The following is a 17,571-nucleotide window of genomic DNA, read 5'->3' as shown; positions in this document are numbered from 1 at the left end:
AATCAAAAGGCCTCTTACTTTGGGAGGCCAAGGTGGGTAGATCACTCTAACCAAGGAGTTTGAGTCCAGCCTGGGCAACATGGTGACCCTGTCTCTAGAAAAAAGAAAAATAGCCGGGAGAGGTGGCGTGGTAGTCACAGCTACTTGGCAGGCTGAGGTGGGAGGATCATTGGAGCTCAGGAGGTAGAGGCTGTAGTGAGCTGTGATCGTACCACTGCATTCCAGCTTGGGTGACAAAATGAGACCCTGTCTCAAAGCCCTCTTTTTAGCAAAGGAAGGGAAGGAGTGTAGCTATGAGAATATGATTTATGCCCATTTTCTGTTTTTAAATCTAGAAGTCAGGTCTTCTAAGCACAAATACAACTACAATGAAATATTTTACAGATAAAATGTTAATAATGTTAATAAACCATACACTTTGAATTAAATTTTTTCATTTTCTCTACACTTTTTTTTTTTCTGGCTCTCTTAGCTCTAAATATATCAACCAGATTTATAAATACTTTGTTTTTCATGATTCAGATGTTTTATATTTTTGTATTAAATGAAACTTGGCCGGGCGCGGTGGCTCAAGCCTGTAATCCCAACACTTTGGGAGGCCAAGGCGGGAGGATCACGAGGTCAAGAGATCGAGACTATCCATGGTGAAACCCCATCTCTACTAAAAATACAAAAAATTAGCTGGGCATGGTGGCGCGTGCCTGTAATCCCAGCTACTCAGGAGGCTGAGACAGGAGAATTGCCTGAACCCAGGAGGCGGAGGTTGCAGTGAGCCGAGATTGCGCCATTGCACTCCAGCCTGGGTAACAAGAGTGAAACTCCATCTCAAAAAAAAAAACTTAAGCATGATTTTTTTAGTAAGCCAGTAGGAATACCAGTGGTTAAAAAAAAAAAAGTCAGCTGACATAAAATTGAGTCCTAATAAGGGGTCTGTATTCACTTGACGATTCTGACCTTTCCTAAGGGAGGGAGTTGAATTAGATACCACTGGAGGCCCACTCTGTATTCCTAATCCAGTCTCAGCACTTTATTCATCAAAAATAATCAAAATAGGTTTTCAACACCAAATGCTACCCAGGCAGGGCTACCTGGGACCAAATTGGAAGAGTAAACACATAATTAAATATTCAAGAAGATCACATGACACTTAGCCATTTTGGATAGCGAAATGCCAAAAGTAAAGAAGTAAACGGCAAAATGTTAGAAGTTATAACTGGAGAGAAAAGCAAGAGACAAGCTCAGTGTGAACAGTTTTTATTAATGCAATTAGGCAAAAACAACTGTAAAGCATGCTTATATCATCAGGGTTCCTGACCATCCTCTATAATTCAGAAAAAGACTGTAAAGGAATTAATCCATAAACACCATACTCTAACAGGAGGAAGACTGTTTCCCCCTACTTTCACAATTCCCTTCTTGTTTCTTTAGCAATTTTATTCCCCTTAGTGTCCTTTAGTGAAGCCTCCAAATACTCACTCTACTATAACGACTATTGCCAAAAAGAATGATTTCACTTTGGGAGGCTGAGGTGGGCAGATCATTTGAGCTCAGGAATTTGAGACGAGCCTCAGCAACATGACAAATCCCATCTCTATAAAAAATACAAAAATTAGCCCAGTGTGGTGGTACATGCCTACAGTCCCAGCTACTTGGGAGGCTGAGCTGGAAGGATCACTTGAACCTGGCAGGCAGAGGTTGCAGTGAGCTGAGATCACACCACTGCACTCTAGCCTGGGCAACAGAGCAATATCCTGTTTCGAAAAAAAAAAAAAAGTGATTTCAATTTCAAAAACAGTTTTAGTTAGTGAAATGATGGATAACAGATGTGGAAGTTTGGTGTATGCAGATATGAAGTATAATTCAGTTATAAAGAATTATTATTAATGCCTTTACTTGTTATGAAGAAATTTATTAATAGATAAAAGCTAGGCACAATAGCTCATGCCTGTAATCCCAGCACTTTGGGAGGCCGAGGCAGGTGGATCACAAGGTCAAGAGATCGAGACCATCCTGGCCAACATAGTGAAACCCCACCTCTACTAAAATATAAAAATTAGCTGGGCATGGTGGCGCATGCACACCTGTAGTCCCAGCTACTGGGGAGGCTGAGGCAAGAGAACTGCATGAACCCAGAGGGCAGAGGTTGCAGTGAGCCGAGATTGCACCACTGCACTCCAGCCTGGTACCTGGTGGAAGAGTGAGACTCTGTTTCAAAAAAAAAAAAAAAATAGATAAAAGAAGGCACAAATTCAAATTTTCATTGACAGCTTTTTAAGAAATGCTATCCATAAACTTCATAACTTCCCACCCTCCAGACTTCTAAAGTGCTAAGCAAAAACTTATTAAGATAACTGATGTTTATTATACTCACTTGTATTTATGCATACTTGTATACTTTATAATGTACTGAGACCCTGTATAATCAATGTATGCAGTAATATGTTTGCTATTTTACATTAATGTAGGTTTACAGCTGTTACAACTAGTTTATGACTTTTTTGCTCAATGTTAAAAATTAACTGTTGGTTATCTTTAATAAAGAATGTAACCCTTAATTGTACACTCAATATAGGACAGCAGGATTCCAAATTAGTATTCTCCATTCTAAAACATGATTCCTAGAAAGCATATAAATATGGGACAAGTAACAAGTGTACATATTATAAAGACTAGCTAAAATATAGACTAGTTACATAAGATGATCAGAAACAAATGTACTTTCTGTACATTTAATACATTTCAAGCACATCAGAGCACTATTTCCGAGTAAGAAGGTGAAATTTTATAAAAGTATATTCACTAAATAAAAATTCATAAATTTACATAACAAATATCTCTATAAGAAATCCTAAGAACACAACCACTCAATTATTGGAGTATAAAATACATGTATAAGTGTAAATCTTTCTCTAATTAAAATTTTATTTGCTCCACTCTTCTAATTCTAATAAATTTGGTGAGAAGAATACAGAATAAAAGTTGAAGTCTGGGTGTGGTGGCTCATGCTTGTAATCCCAGCACTTTGGGAGGCCGAGGCGGGTGGATCACCTGAGCTCAGGAGTTGGAGACCAGCCTGGCCAATATGGTGAAACCCTATCTCTACTAAAAATACAGAAATCAGCTGGGCATGTTGGCATGCCTGTAGTCTCAGCTACTCTGGAGGCTGGATCAGGAGAATTGCTTGAACCCAGGAGGCAGAGGCTGCAGTGAGCCAAGATCATGCCATTGTACTCCAGCTTGGGTGTCGCAGCGAGACTCCATCTCAAAAACAAAAAAATCCCCCCCAAAAAAGTTGAAGTATTTTGACAACTATTTAAAGTACTTGAAACTAAGGATATATAAAAATAATCCCCATTTTAGAATATTTAAATTCAATTACTTTACCCAGATTTGCTATGAACCATCTACTAGAAATTATTTTCTTTTATACAGTTCAAATATACAATATAGTATAGATTATACACTGATACATAATCACAACTTGAAAACAATATTGTCTTTCACAACTTTAATATCAACACTGAGGTGGGGAGTTAGAATTCTGATGGATTTCTAAAACGAAAAAGCTAAATAGCATAAACGGCAAAAAGTAATGAAACTCCTTATATTGTCTTTGAGGAAAAAGAGCAAAGCTCTCTAAACCTAACTGTAGATGGTTAATAGCTATCCTAGACCACAGAGTCAGAATTCAGAATCTTAGCTCTAACATAAAAGTTTCACTTTAAGGTTCAAATAATTTGTCAAATTCTTATAATCCTTGTGTGTGATGAAACAAAATCTAAGACCAAACGTTCACACACCTTTGTGTTGCCCTGTAGTCTCATTTTGAAGCCTATTTTTATCACTGTATTGGCTCTTTCATACAATAATATAGCCAAATACATCTTTCCTCATAGATACTCAACTGATCAATTTTCATAACAACCCATAATGGATGGTAGCAAAGATTTGCAGTCAAAAAGACTCGGGGCTGGGTGTGGTGGCTCATGCATGTAATCCCAGTACTTGGAAGGCTGAGGCAGGAGGATCACTCGAGCCCAGGAGGTTGAGACCAGCCTAAGCAATACGTGAGACCCTATCTTCACCCAAAAAAAAAAAAAAAAAAAAAAAAAAATCTTTAAAGACATGGCAGTTTACACATTATGGTCCTATAACTTTAATTTGGCTTTTCTTAAGACATGTCAACAGTGAGAGGATGGGCTAATCAGCTACCTCTAATGGATGGTGTCCTTTCCAGGTACATTTCTTATACCTGGTTTATTGGTCATGGTTGTGTTTGATAAGGAGTCTGCCCTCTCCAAAATATGATCTCCCCCATCGCTGCACTCACAAGTTAGGCTTCTTGACTCTAACTGAATCTACAACCCATTCATTCAGGTCACACATACTCACCCCACCAAGTTGCCTATTCCCATTGAAAGTTCTACAAGGCCAATCAGGATATAGAAATACAGCCTAGAGACACATACCAAGGACTCTAAGAAAGTTTGTTAGTTTTATAATGTGATAAGAAATTACACTCATTATCAGCTATTAAAACTTTTGATTCCTGATTGTGTTTAAAAACAAAGTAATTACTAATATCTTTGTTTTATATATTATCTAGCTATATTAACATTTCTGTTTAAAATAGACTGCATTTTAGATGACAGCTAATGACAGCTTGCATTTGGTTCTATTTCAATTTCTCACCCTGGTCTTAGTTATTAGCACTGGCTCTGTTAAGTGAGAAGCCACCCTCTTCATTTGCCATACAGTCAGGTGTTTTTTTTTTCTCTTTCTTTTTTTTTTTTTTTTTTTTTTGAGAACGAGTGTCGCTCTGTCACCAGGCTGGAGTGCAGTGGCATGATCTTAGCTCACTGCAACCTCCGCCACCTGGGTTCAAGCAATTCTCCTGCCTCAGCACCCCCAAGTAGCTGAGACTACAGGCATGCAACACCATGGCCAGTGAATTTTTTTTTTTTTTTTTTTTTTTTTTTTTTGTATTTTCAGTAGAGACAAGGTTTCACCATGTTGGCCAGGATAGTCTCGATCTCTTGACTTCGTTAACTGCCTGCCTCAGTCTTCCAAAGTTGCAGTCAGGTCTTAGTCTGACTTTGTTAGTTGTAATGGCTTTTTTTTTTTAATTTTATTTCTTTTTTTTTTTTAATTGTACTTCAGGTTCTGGGATACATATGAAAATCATGCAGGGTCGTTGCATAGGTACATAGCTGACAAGGTGGTTTTTGCCTCCATTCCCCCATCACCTGTAGGTGATATATCTGGCATTTCTCTCCATGCTATCCCTCCCCAACCGCCCCACCCCCTGCTGTCCCTCCCCTAGACCCCTCAACAGACCCCAGTTTGTGATGCTCCCCTCCCTGTGTCCATGTGTTCTCATTTTTCAACACCCGCCTATGAGTGAGAACATACAATGGCTCTTTTAAAAGAAAGGTCACCCCTGCTCTACTTACCAAAATACGATAATGTATTGTTTAAGTCAAGTAAGAATGCAGTAAGGAGACCACCCTATACACATGTCAGAAAACAAATTCATAGCACTAAATTAAATCACACTCTTTCAAAACACAGTTATCTTTTGTAGGAAAGCCCAGCTGCTTTCATCAACGGGCAGGGTGGTGTGCAATTTTACTTATATATATGCTCTGCCAAATAAACTGGCACAGAAAGAAAAAAATAGGAGAGTGTTCATATCCTACAGAAGTAAAGATCAACTTCTTTTGTTGTCTTCTAGCTCATGAAGATAAAAGCAGAGGGGTCCTTGAAACTGTTGACACAGCAGAGTAGGCCAAGTAAACAGATGCTGAACCCTACTTATGGATTACTGTCATACACTAGTCCCCCACAATACCTATAATCAGTTTTTTCACTTCTTCAGATTCTCTCAATTTATGCTCTATCATTCTTGAAGTGAGGCTATCAAAACTGGATGCAGGTGTTCCATTTATAACTCCAACTTTTAAAAAACACTCCTGGTTTTCCAGTCTGCTGCTAAGCAACAGAGTAACATTCTTACTGAGCTACCTGTCATGCCCCACTCTCTCCCCTGATTTCAGACGTTTTTCCCCCCCCACAAACAAAGGAAAGGTAAACAGGCTCAAACTTCTAACAGTAGTCCAGATTGTTTTAGTACATGTGTGGGACTTATCTTAAAGACACTCTCATGCCCTATGTTAAAAAGTTATTCTTATGCTATCCTATATAAGGTATATTTGTTTTCTAGACTGCTATAACAAAGTATCCTAGACTAGGTAGTTTAACCATCAGAAATTTACTTGCTCACAATTGTGTAGGCTAGAAATCTGAGATCTAGGTGTCAGCAGAGTTGGTTTCTTCTAAGACTTCTCTTATTGGCTTATAGATGGTCATCTTCTTCCACTGTTTTCACATGGTCTTCCCTGTGTGTGTGTCCTAATCTCCTCTTCCTTAAGGACACCAGTCACAGTGGATTAGGCTCTACCTTAACGACCTTATTTAACCTTAATTACCTCTTTAAAAGCCTTTAAAAACCCATCCCCAAATACAGACAAATTCGTAGGCACTGGGGGGTAGGACTTCAACATATGAATAAGATACAATTCAGCCCATAACACAAGTATTTAAAAATACATTACAGATACACGCCCTTATAGGACAAATTATGTCTTTCACTTATAATCCCCCAGGAATAAAGGGTTATTACATTTTCAACTTATTTTCAAATGGTTCTATAAAACAATTATACATATAGTAGGGGAACCTGGGTGAAAATACATAAGAAATCACTTTTTTTTGCAACTTCTCTGTAAGTCTGAAATTATTTCAAAATAAAAGTTTTTTTCCAAGTATTTAGAAGTCTAGTTAATGAGTCAGATTTATTTTATTTTGAGACAGGGTCTTGTACTGTCACTCAGGCTGGAGTGCAGTGGCATAATCACAGCTCACTGCAGCCTCGACTTCCTGGGCTCAAGCAATCCTTCCACCTCAGTCTCCTGAGTGGTACTACAGGGGCAAGTCCAGCTAATTTCTGTAGAGATGGAGGTCTTGCTATGTTGCCCAGGCTGGTCTTGAACTCCTGGTCTCAAGTGATCCTTCTACCTCAGCCTCCCAAAGTGCTGGGATTTCAGGCATGAGACCCTGAACCCAGCTGAATGAGCAAGATTTTTATAGCTCTACTTTCACAAAAATACATCATCATGTATGGTTAAAGAAGTACTTGCAATCAATATTTATCATACATAATAAGAATCTTATGAGTAGAGAAGAACCAAAAAGACTGAATCTGAATCCTTCCAATCATTATAATACCTAACACAGTGAATTATTTCCATGCTATGGATGTAGAAGAAACTAAGCACAACTAAAGTGTCTTTCCTGTCTCAATTGCCATGTTTTGCATAAAATCCTATCCATTGAACTCTAAAAGATCCACCAATTCAAGAGGGAAAAAAAAATTACCCTATTTACCAACCCATTTCACTAGAATTCTGGGATCACACAGCAAACAGGGCATAAATCTCAGCTCAAGGGTAATTTCTTCTAAAAAGGTTTCCCAACACGGATCATCCTCTAACTAAGCACAAGCCTGTGACAGTGCTAGCATGTAATTGGGTTTACTATATACCCGTCCACTCTGTCTTTTATTCATGTAATGGCATCTTGTTCTTTACTAGGCATGTATTTAATGCTCTGCATCAATGAAATTCAACAAATATATGCCCCTGATGCTGCACATAGCTTACTTTGTGAATTTTCTTTGCTGAATTTATAAGACATTTGTTATTTCTCTGATGAAGTTAGTTATTTTTCACTGTAATCTTAAGCACATCTAAAGAAAGAAAAAGATGTCATGAAATAAACTAAGAAACCAAGTTGAACTATATTTTACCAACTTATAAGGCTACAAATTCTAAACAACCACTGATTCAGGGAGGGACCACATCAGCATCCCAGAATCTACCTACTAGCATACAAGACAATTCTGACCCTGCCCCAGTTCCATTCTCCTGAGGTCTCATTCTCACTGAGTCATCAGGCCTGCTGCATGCCTGGCTACGGCTAACCACTTAAGAACATATCACCTAGCTATCAACAACACATCATTTTACATGCCAAAATTATTTTGAGGATTTTCTATCTCAATACTGCTCTCCATTATAGTATAAAATTGAGAATATGCCTATATAAACTATTTACTTAAAGCAGTTAATTATATATTGATTCTATAAACTTTCACTTAAATGTTTCTAAATGTAATTTGAATAACAAATTGTGATTTATAAATTCAGAACAACTAAGACTTCAAACTAAGCCAGTAAAAAGACAAAAATTTCCATTTTCCTGCATATTTATAAACTATAAACTTAATAGTTTGTATTTTCACATGGATTATAATGTTGTATATGTTACTATATTTCCTTACCAACTACAAATTGTAAATAAGAATAAGTAGTAAAGAAAAACCTTGTTTTAGATACAAACAGCCAAGCTATTAGAATAACTACTATTCTATGCTTTTATATATCTTATGATTTTAACTACAACACCAAGACCACAAGATCTGACTTCAAATCCTGACTCTATTGCTTGTGCTAGTGGGCAATTTATTAATCTTTTGAGACCTTAATTTAATTATGTATAAGAATGAGAATTCGACCAACCCTATTCAGACAGGTATAAAGAATTAAATAATAATGCAAAATGTCTAGGACAGTCAACAGAATATATTCAGTAAGTCTTCCCAAACTTTGGGACTAAATTCCAGGTCTCCAAAATCCTCAAAAACTTTATTCACTATGCATACAGACTTCTTTAAGTCTCATAAAATAGCATAAATATACTATATTAATGTAAATTATGTATAGGCACACAAAATGTAACTGTATTTTATAATATACTATATGTAAACTGGTCTCTGTGAGGTTAATATTCTATAACACAGTCCGTATTTTGTAATACAAATTTTTCCTTATTTTGGAATTTTGCAGGACTCAGAAAAACAGGGTTAAAGTGGTACTGGATAATTTGTAGCCCTTTTAAAACAAAATAACCTCTCCCAGAAAACCTAAAATTTTTATCTTCTTTTTCTTCTCATATATTTCCTTAGAGCAAGCAGAGGCATTTGAAATCAATTACTGCTCCTTCTTTTCAAAACAGAGTCTAAAATATGAGAATATACTGCCAGTGACTATGTGGAAAGTTTAAAGAGAGACCAGTCTCCTACATCTTGTCTTCTCATTCTGTTTGCTCTCGTCCACAAGCATCATTAGGTACAAAATTAAAGGGGTTTATGTATCAAAGGAAGGAGGAGGTAACATATTGCTTTGCTTAAGTGACAATGGAGGTGTTTACAGACTGATATGAATACCAGTGCTGTAGCTTCTGTTTGTTTTAAAAGAAACCAGCTGATTATTTTGCCATCTCTCCTTTTTCTGAATTAGTTAGTGCCCATGTGGATCTGATGTAGATCCCAAGAATGAAGAGATAATAACAGAAGTGAGTGAAGTATATATAGGTAGAAAGCAATGAGTTGGGAAGCATTAAAAGTAAACACTGCCTGGGTAAGATTTTCTCAATTTCAAATTTGCAAGTGGTATCACTAAAATAATAGCATCTTTAATTTTATTATAAGCCAACCATAGATCAATGAAAACTCAATTTTATAATTTTTTCCGCATATTCAATGTCAGAAAAATTGTGTAGTATTTATGTGACTTTTATGGTACTTTAGCAGATGGGCCAATAAAAAAATTTAATAGGGAGTAACAGAGGGCACAACCTAAATTTTATTTAATACATTCATAAAATGATTTTACATGTGAATTTAAGTAACTGACGGAAACCAGAGCTTATGCTATCTAGACTTAGGTATACATGTATAAATTTCCACCCTTGAGATAGGAAATCTTCTTAATTCTCATAATTCACACTTTAAAAATTTAATAATATCTATCAGTCTCTTGAGACAAATTTAAGAAAACTGTAGACTAATAATTCTCTGACACTTAGATGACATTACTATGTAACATTTCAAAAACACCTCATGGGATATACTTTCACAAGTCACCACAGACATAAGATGCCTGGCAAGTTAATTTTTTTTGGCTTTTACCCTATTTTTCTTCTCAAAGGCTCATTTAATAATTATGTATACTATATTTCTTACTAAAGTTAAACAATCAGAAAATTTTAAATGAGGCATTTAAAACCTCCTTACTCAAGAGGATTTCAGTTTATAGTACATAGGCCCATCAAATAGTAAATATTACAATAAAAAGCAGGCATGGTATAATTTCAGAATCAACAGTCTACCCAAAATAAGATAGGTAACAATTTTAAACCCACACAAATGGGGAGTTATTTCACCACAGACCAATAAAAACACAGGCTAATATCATCTAGCATTCAGGGACAATAATTCTTTCATTTTATAAATAAAAAATCTGGGAATCTGAGACAATGTCTTAACCTAGATTACCAAGCTTATCACTGACATGGCTAGAACTAGAATCAAAGTCTTCTTTCCACCCCGCCAGGTCACCTGTTAAAGTCTAGCTAAACATATTGCCCCAAATTGAGAATAATGCCGTCTTAGTTCATTTGGTGTTGCTATAACAAAATACCTGAGGCTGGGTAGCTCATAAAGAAAAAGAGTTTATTTAGCTCACAGGTATGTAGGCTGGGAAATTCAAGGGGCATGGCACTGTCATCTACCCGGCTTCTGATATGGGCTTTCTCCTGCTGTGTCTTAACATGGCAGAAGGTCAAAGACAAAGAGACAGTTCAAAGAGGCCAAACACAAAGGGCATCCTCACCTTACAACAACCTATTCACCTTACATCAACCTTAGGAACCAAACCATTCCCACCAGAATTAATCCAGTCTCCCAAGTCACTGGTACATCATTTTGGAAAAGTAATTTGGTTATCTTTATCACTTACTTAACAAATATTTATTGAATAGCCAATCTTTACCAAGTACTATTCTAGATTCTGGAAACATGGCAATGAAAAAGACCAACAAGGCTTCTACCGTTACATCCTAATGTGAGAAGACAGAAAATAAGCAAGAAAACAAATATCATTTCAGAGAGTGATAAGGATATTAAAAAGGAAATAAAACTGGGTGATATGAAGGAAGCAAACTAGAAGAGAAACTACATTTTGTCAGTGTCCAGGAAGCCACCTCTAAAAAAATATGCCAGTTGAACACTGAGCTGAAAAAAGGGCAGCCATAATGAGCTAGACAAACATTCCAGACAGGCAAAACAAAAGAGCAAAAGTCCTGAGCTGGGACCAGGTCAAAACATTCAAGGAATAGAAAAGAAGGCAAATATGCATGGAGCAGACAAAACAAGTATATGACAAACTGATTGTGTACTACAGGGGCCCAGGCACATACTCTTTAACCTAGCAACACCACTTCTAGGACTCTATCCAACAACAGTAATGGTTTAAGTATGTGTAAAACTATGCACAGATGAATGTTAGTGCTAGGTAGTTTGTAAAACAACTGAAAAAACTAAATGTTGATTATTTGGAGAATGTTATATAGATTATGTTATAACATATACTATACAGTAAAAGAGTTAGAGAATATATGCACTGACCTGGAAAGATGCCCTAGAGATATTATGTGAAAAATCAAGTAGACTAATATATATAACATGATTCCATTTTTTTTTTAAATGAGACTTATTAACTACTGTATTACAAGGTTTAACCCCTGAGTCTGGTCCAGGATAAATACCACTTTGCTTCCTCCCGCTCCAAGCAAATGTCCTCTTTCATTATATGCTCCTACCTTTCTCTAATTCATTCCCTGAGAGCATTTTGGCTTACTTCAGTCAACTGCTTATTTCTTTTCCTGGGAACATGAATAGCATCAAAAAAATTTTAAGAGCACAGAGAAAAACATTTCCTTACAAATTAAAAACGTATTAGGCTCTAAATAACTTTACAATGACTGAATCAGCTCTAAAGATTTTAGAGTAGTTATATGGCATCATAAACTTGATTTAAAAATAAAAAAACACATTATGAGCAATTAAAACTAAATATTCAGTTGGTTATTATACTAGCAAGGATGAAAATTATGAATTATTCTTACCTCTACTTTTGTTCGATAGAGAACAAGTCGTTTAAGGCTGCATAACTTGGCAATGTGGTTGAAAGCTTGAGGTGGTAGCTTATCACAGGAGGAGAGATTTAAGGCCTGTAGATTTGGACACATCTCAGAAATAACTTCTAAACAAGTTTCATTAAGAAAGTGGCTGCAAGACAATTCAAGTCGTACTAATTCAGATCCACAAACCTTCAGAAACCTGCAAAAAATAACATTCCATGTAAATTTTATAAAACTAAAATATATTTTTGCAAGAACTTTGGAATTTTAGCAACTCTAAGAAAACACATTTAAAAGAATAGATTTCTACTAGGGAAAATAAAAAATTTGTTTTGCTTAAATTCTTATTCACTGCATACTGAAATATGAATGGTTAGGCTAAAATAATCAACTTGAAAGGATAAAATGAATTCACACCAGAGAAAAGTCAGCTAAATAATGTTAAATGTTTAATAGATTATGTTATAACATATACTATACAGTAAAAGAGTTAGATAATATATGCACTGACCTGGAAAGATGCCCTAGAGATATTACTACGAAAAAGAAAGTAGACTAATATATATGACACCATTCCATTTTGTAGAAAATTAAGAAAGTAGATGTGTTTTTCCTACTTACTTTTAATTCACATCTAAGCTGGTAAAGCCAAAAAAAAAAAAAAATGCAAAACATAAAAAAACTCTAAACTCTGGAAGATATTTCCCCCTCAACAGTACCTATCCAGTACTGGATAATATATTTTGAACACTGTACACAAAAGTGCAAAAGTGGCAACTTTAATTAAATAACCTCAAAACAAATCAGACTAGACTCCTCTCAACTCAGAAAATATCTAAGTGGGTTTAACTACAACACTGTTAGGATATGGTCCTTGCAGCTGTTACTATTTAGCAGCTGGACTGCTTGATGTTGAAATTATCACAAAATATTCAATTGCAGCTTCACAGAAAATATATAAAAATAATCCAAGGTGAAGGTCACAAAATGCTTTATCAGAGTAGTTATCACAATATTTATCTCAGTTATATTACAGTTGGAAAAATAGTCCTGTCCATGATCATCCTCTGAAAACAATCTAAAAGTAAACATGAATGTAGGAGTATTTGAATCCATGAAACTTTATCAGCTAACCCTCTTAAGAGTGCACCAATTATGCCTGTCCAGGTCTCTTGACATAATCTTCCAACCGGTGTCACATCAGTAATATACTGTTAAGTCAATTTATGTCACATCTTTTTTTCTAAATGATTTAATGAGCTTACAAGTATACATACAAAATAAAATTGACTAAATTAGATTACTTGTGTAAATAAAGAAAGTAACACTGGTCAAAAGACGGTTTTTTTGCATTGTTGCAGTAGTTCCTAGCAGAGACCTTGGAAAGGGCATTTACTCAAGTCTTAGCATTTCCTCAGCTTTAAATGCAGACTTGAAGTATGTAATAACATTTACCACACTGCCTCATGGGTCAGAAACTGAAATACTATGTAAATGCAGTTTTTAAAGGTCAAAGCGCCCCACAAACATTAAGTATAAGTTAAATCTTGGCCAATTCACATTTAAACAACAAAAAAATTCAGTTGCTGCAAATTTAAATATTGTAAATAACTCAGTAGCTCACACGTCTTATTTACACCTGAACACCAATTTATTCTAAATCCAAACTTGAATTATTTGATTTGTGACATTTCATACAACTGCACACTCCTTCCTTAAAACTCTGACACTCCTCACGTAACTCCCTCTTGGATCTCCTCCAACCTCTCTCGCTACTGCTTCCTTTGCTAGCTGTATTAGCTAAACTGCAGTCCGCATGAAGCACATTCATGCATTCTTTTATTCAGCAAACATGCACTGAGCTTTGGCTATCATCCAGGCCATGGTCTAGGCACTGGGGAGACAGCAGTGGACAAAACAAAATCCCTGCTCTCCTGAATCTTACTTTGGTTTTGAAGAGAGAAGAGGATGATAACCAAATGAGAAAAGTAAACAGCAAATGTGTGTAAAGTGCCCAGGAGAAAATAAAAGCAGGGAAGAGCAATAGAAAGTGTCAGAGATGGACAGAGTAGTCAGAGAAGCTTCAGAGAGGTGTTGAGTAAAACCCTGAAGGAAGCGAGAGGGTGAGCAAAGCAGATATCTGAGCATTCTGTGCAAAGGGAAGGGCAGTCCAGGGCAGGATAACAAACACAGTGAAGAACAGTGAGATGGGGAATGCAAGAGGCACAAAATAATGGGGAGATGAGTAGATCAGAGAGGTGAGGGACAGTTCATGTAGTATGTATCACTATAAAGACTGGCTTTATATCAGAAAGCAAACTGTTAACAAACAACAGGAACTTTCCAAGTTGATTTAATGAATGGTAGTATTTGAAAACACAGTAAGATAATGACTATACCTATACTACTTTTCTGACTTTCTCTCTCTCTCTCTCGAGAATCCCATATTGCATATTTTCACTCTGAGCAGCTTATTTAATATCCTCATATTACTGCTACTTAAATTTTCAAAAGGTATACTACATACCTTTTCATATCTACATCCCAAGAGGGCAGAGACAGACTCAATTAGCTGAATACAGCTCTCGGTTCTTTCCTTAATGCTCCTTATGTAGGTTTTATTTTAATGCATAATTACATATATATATTTATTCACCTCAGCTATGCCACTGATCATATGAAAGGAGAACTCAGCTTGCTTATTTCCTGCAGTCAATTCATACATTGTGAAAGCTCATAAAGTATTTTTTTATACTAAAGGTTTTATGAGAGGACCTAAGGTCAGATAAACAATCCCAAACTAGGTCTCCTGCTATGAGAAAAGAAATCTCTGAAGAGAAAAATAAATTGCTTATCATTATGAGGTGAATGAATTTGTCCAGAATAATACAAGTACATCAGAAGTAATTTACTCGATGGTAACTTGCACCATAAAATAATTAAGATCACATGAATGAATGATTTAATTTGAGCTTATGTATCACAAAATAAAGGGTACTAATCCTCGCAACTTGCCTGAAGTATAAAAGGTAAGAGAAGAATTAGATATAAATATCTATAACTTCCAATACCTAATCTCATGGTTTTTTAGCTGACCCTCACAGAGTTTTCTAAAACAAAATATTTAAGATAATTTTAAATCCAAATAACTTGGAATATCATTTTAATATAGCTGATCCAAAATAAAACCACTAAAAACAAAACTTCCAGCTTAAACTGTGTATGGGTACTATCAAGCAATGATAGAAACAAGGGAAATCTTAAACTGGTTTCTACTTTCTAGAGTTGACAATCTAAGTCACAATGGTATAAAATATAGGCAGGCAACTGAATAAATATATTAGTGAGAAATAAGCTCTTTATACCATAAAACTAGGGTGCTATGTCAAAATAGCTAATAAAGTTCTTTAATCTAGAAAGCATCCAAGATGTTTCCCAAAGGAGTGAATATAAACTACTGAGAACCAGTAACAGGAGTTTAGGGTAAAAACCCACACACAACTGAGGGGGAGATCAAGGCGATTCAGCAACTATTTGAAGGAAAATGGCAGAAAAAAAAAATGAACCTAAGGCTTTTTGAACAGAATGATACCATTAAGTTCTAAAGCACAAACAGGCAGGGAGGCAAAGGAACATCTAAGACTTCAGGGAACCATATTAGAAAAGTGGAATTATAATAGATGTGATTTTAATGAGTAATGATATGCATGACAGTACTCAAAGTAGCAAATCACAAATCTGTAGCTAGAACAGGATTTTAATAACTGATAAAGAGTTTTAAGTTCTCTTTATTCCAATGTAACCTATTTCTCTGCTATTCTGAATAATAAAAATTACTAGAAAGTTCTTTAAAATCCATTTAAACAGTTCTAACTTGTGAGATAATGCTTTTAAGCAACAAAAATAAACTGCATCAAACTTTTTCCCAAAGATGTGTTCAAAAAGCAGCTCATCAACATTGGTATCTGGTTTTCAAATGTGCTTTTCTTCTTTAAAGTATTATAAATAAGTCTTTTTCATAGTAATGAGCATAAACAGACCATACTTATTCACAGATTATTCATTAATAATCAAGCCATGCATATTTATTGTTTATTCTGGGAATGCTGCCTACAAGCCATAATAACGATCAATTCAGCAGTCAAGTCATGAAGCCCAAAAGTAATCAGTAGGCAAAACTCCAATATGCCCCACCCAAGAAAAGGTTCTGTCTCCCTGTTACTGCAATTTTTTCTTTTCTTAATGGGAATAGTGACTACACTTAAAGAAATGCCATCAAGTTGTATGATTTGACTGGCTGAAATACTACAGTAAAATATGAGAACTTAAACTTATGTATGCCTTTTTCTGATTATTCAAACAGCTCTACAGCAACTACCCTGGGTGAATTGAAAATGGAAGATAAACTGTGGGTTACAAAGTAGATAGAAACTCTAACTTTTCAAAAAATCTTTATCCATTACTAGTCTAAAAATTTTTTAAATAGCACAGCTAAATTTCCTTTTTACAAGTGATGTTTCTTCTTATGCGCCAGAAGAAGCTATATAAAGAAAGTTTTAAAAATTGATTTAATATTAGCTTTGCGTTTGACTCGTTATTATCACGGTCACATGCAGCACTTTGCCAGCGAAGCTGGACTTCAGCCATTCACAGCCAATGTTTCCTTTAACCACTGTCACATTAGTGACTACCCTGTTATTCTGTTTATAAAAACATATAACGGATATGTTTATCTTAATATCTCTGTCTTCTCTGCAGCCTGAAGGCAGGAACTATATTATATACATCATATGTCTCTTTATGTGATCAACAACACCTACTACAATGCCTTGTACACAAAGGGTGAAAACATTTAATAAATTCTTGCTAGTGGAAAACACTGGGAAAGAGGTATGAGGGTGAATAAAATACCCTAAAGGTTTATATCATGTAAAATAATGCTCACTGACACCACTTGTTCTATCTGCTCTCATATTCAGTTAGTCTTGGTTTATGATAATGTCTGCACTAAATATTCACAGCCTTCATTAGCTTCAGTTCTTTCTCGGTCCTATTAGCAAAGAAACGAATTTGAAATGTGTGCATTTGGGACAAGGGGAAGTGGAAAGGACTAAACCGTGTTTCAGTAGACAGCTGCCAAATATCTAGCAACAAACCCCTTCTCCTGGTTCAGTTTCTGGCAGAAGAGAAACTCAGTGCATCCATGGTTTCAACACCTGTTACTAGCCATTACTCCCTGGTTTATTTTTCACTTTGATGCATAAACTATCAAGGTTAGTATTTTGAACACATAGTTACTATTTCAAACATCATGACTTCATTTAAATCTAATGATATCAAATCTTTATTTCTGGAACTGCATCTTTATTTTTATAATCTCAGTTAAGAGGAAACAAGGCTCCACATACAAATTTCTAATTCATAAACCACTGTTCGAGAACACATTCACTAGGGATACATGCAGGGATT

General features: G+C 35.6%; 1 protein-coding gene across 1 annotated transcript in view; it reads right to left on the bottom strand.

Moving 5' to 3' along the window:
• Positions 1-17,571, bottom strand: part of FBXL4 (F-box and leucine rich repeat protein 4) — an 86,028-nt gene that overhangs the window by 29,732 nt on the left and 38,725 nt on the right. Inside the window, exon 6 of the mRNA XM_003922916.4 lies at positions 12,088-12,301. Coding sequence (XP_003922965.1) covers positions 12,088-12,301 — 214 coding nt within the window. The remainder of the gene's footprint in view (positions 1-12,087; positions 12,302-17,571) is intronic.

The sequence above is a fragment of the Saimiri boliviensis genome, chromosome 4 (genome assembly GCF_048565385.1).
Source record: "Saimiri boliviensis isolate mSaiBol1 chromosome 4, mSaiBol1.pri, whole genome shotgun sequence".
Lineage (NCBI taxonomy): Eukaryota > Metazoa > Chordata > Mammalia > Primates > Cebidae > Saimiri > Saimiri boliviensis.
Note: the sequence above shows the minus strand (reverse complement) of the source record. Positions and strands in the feature narration are given on the sequence as shown.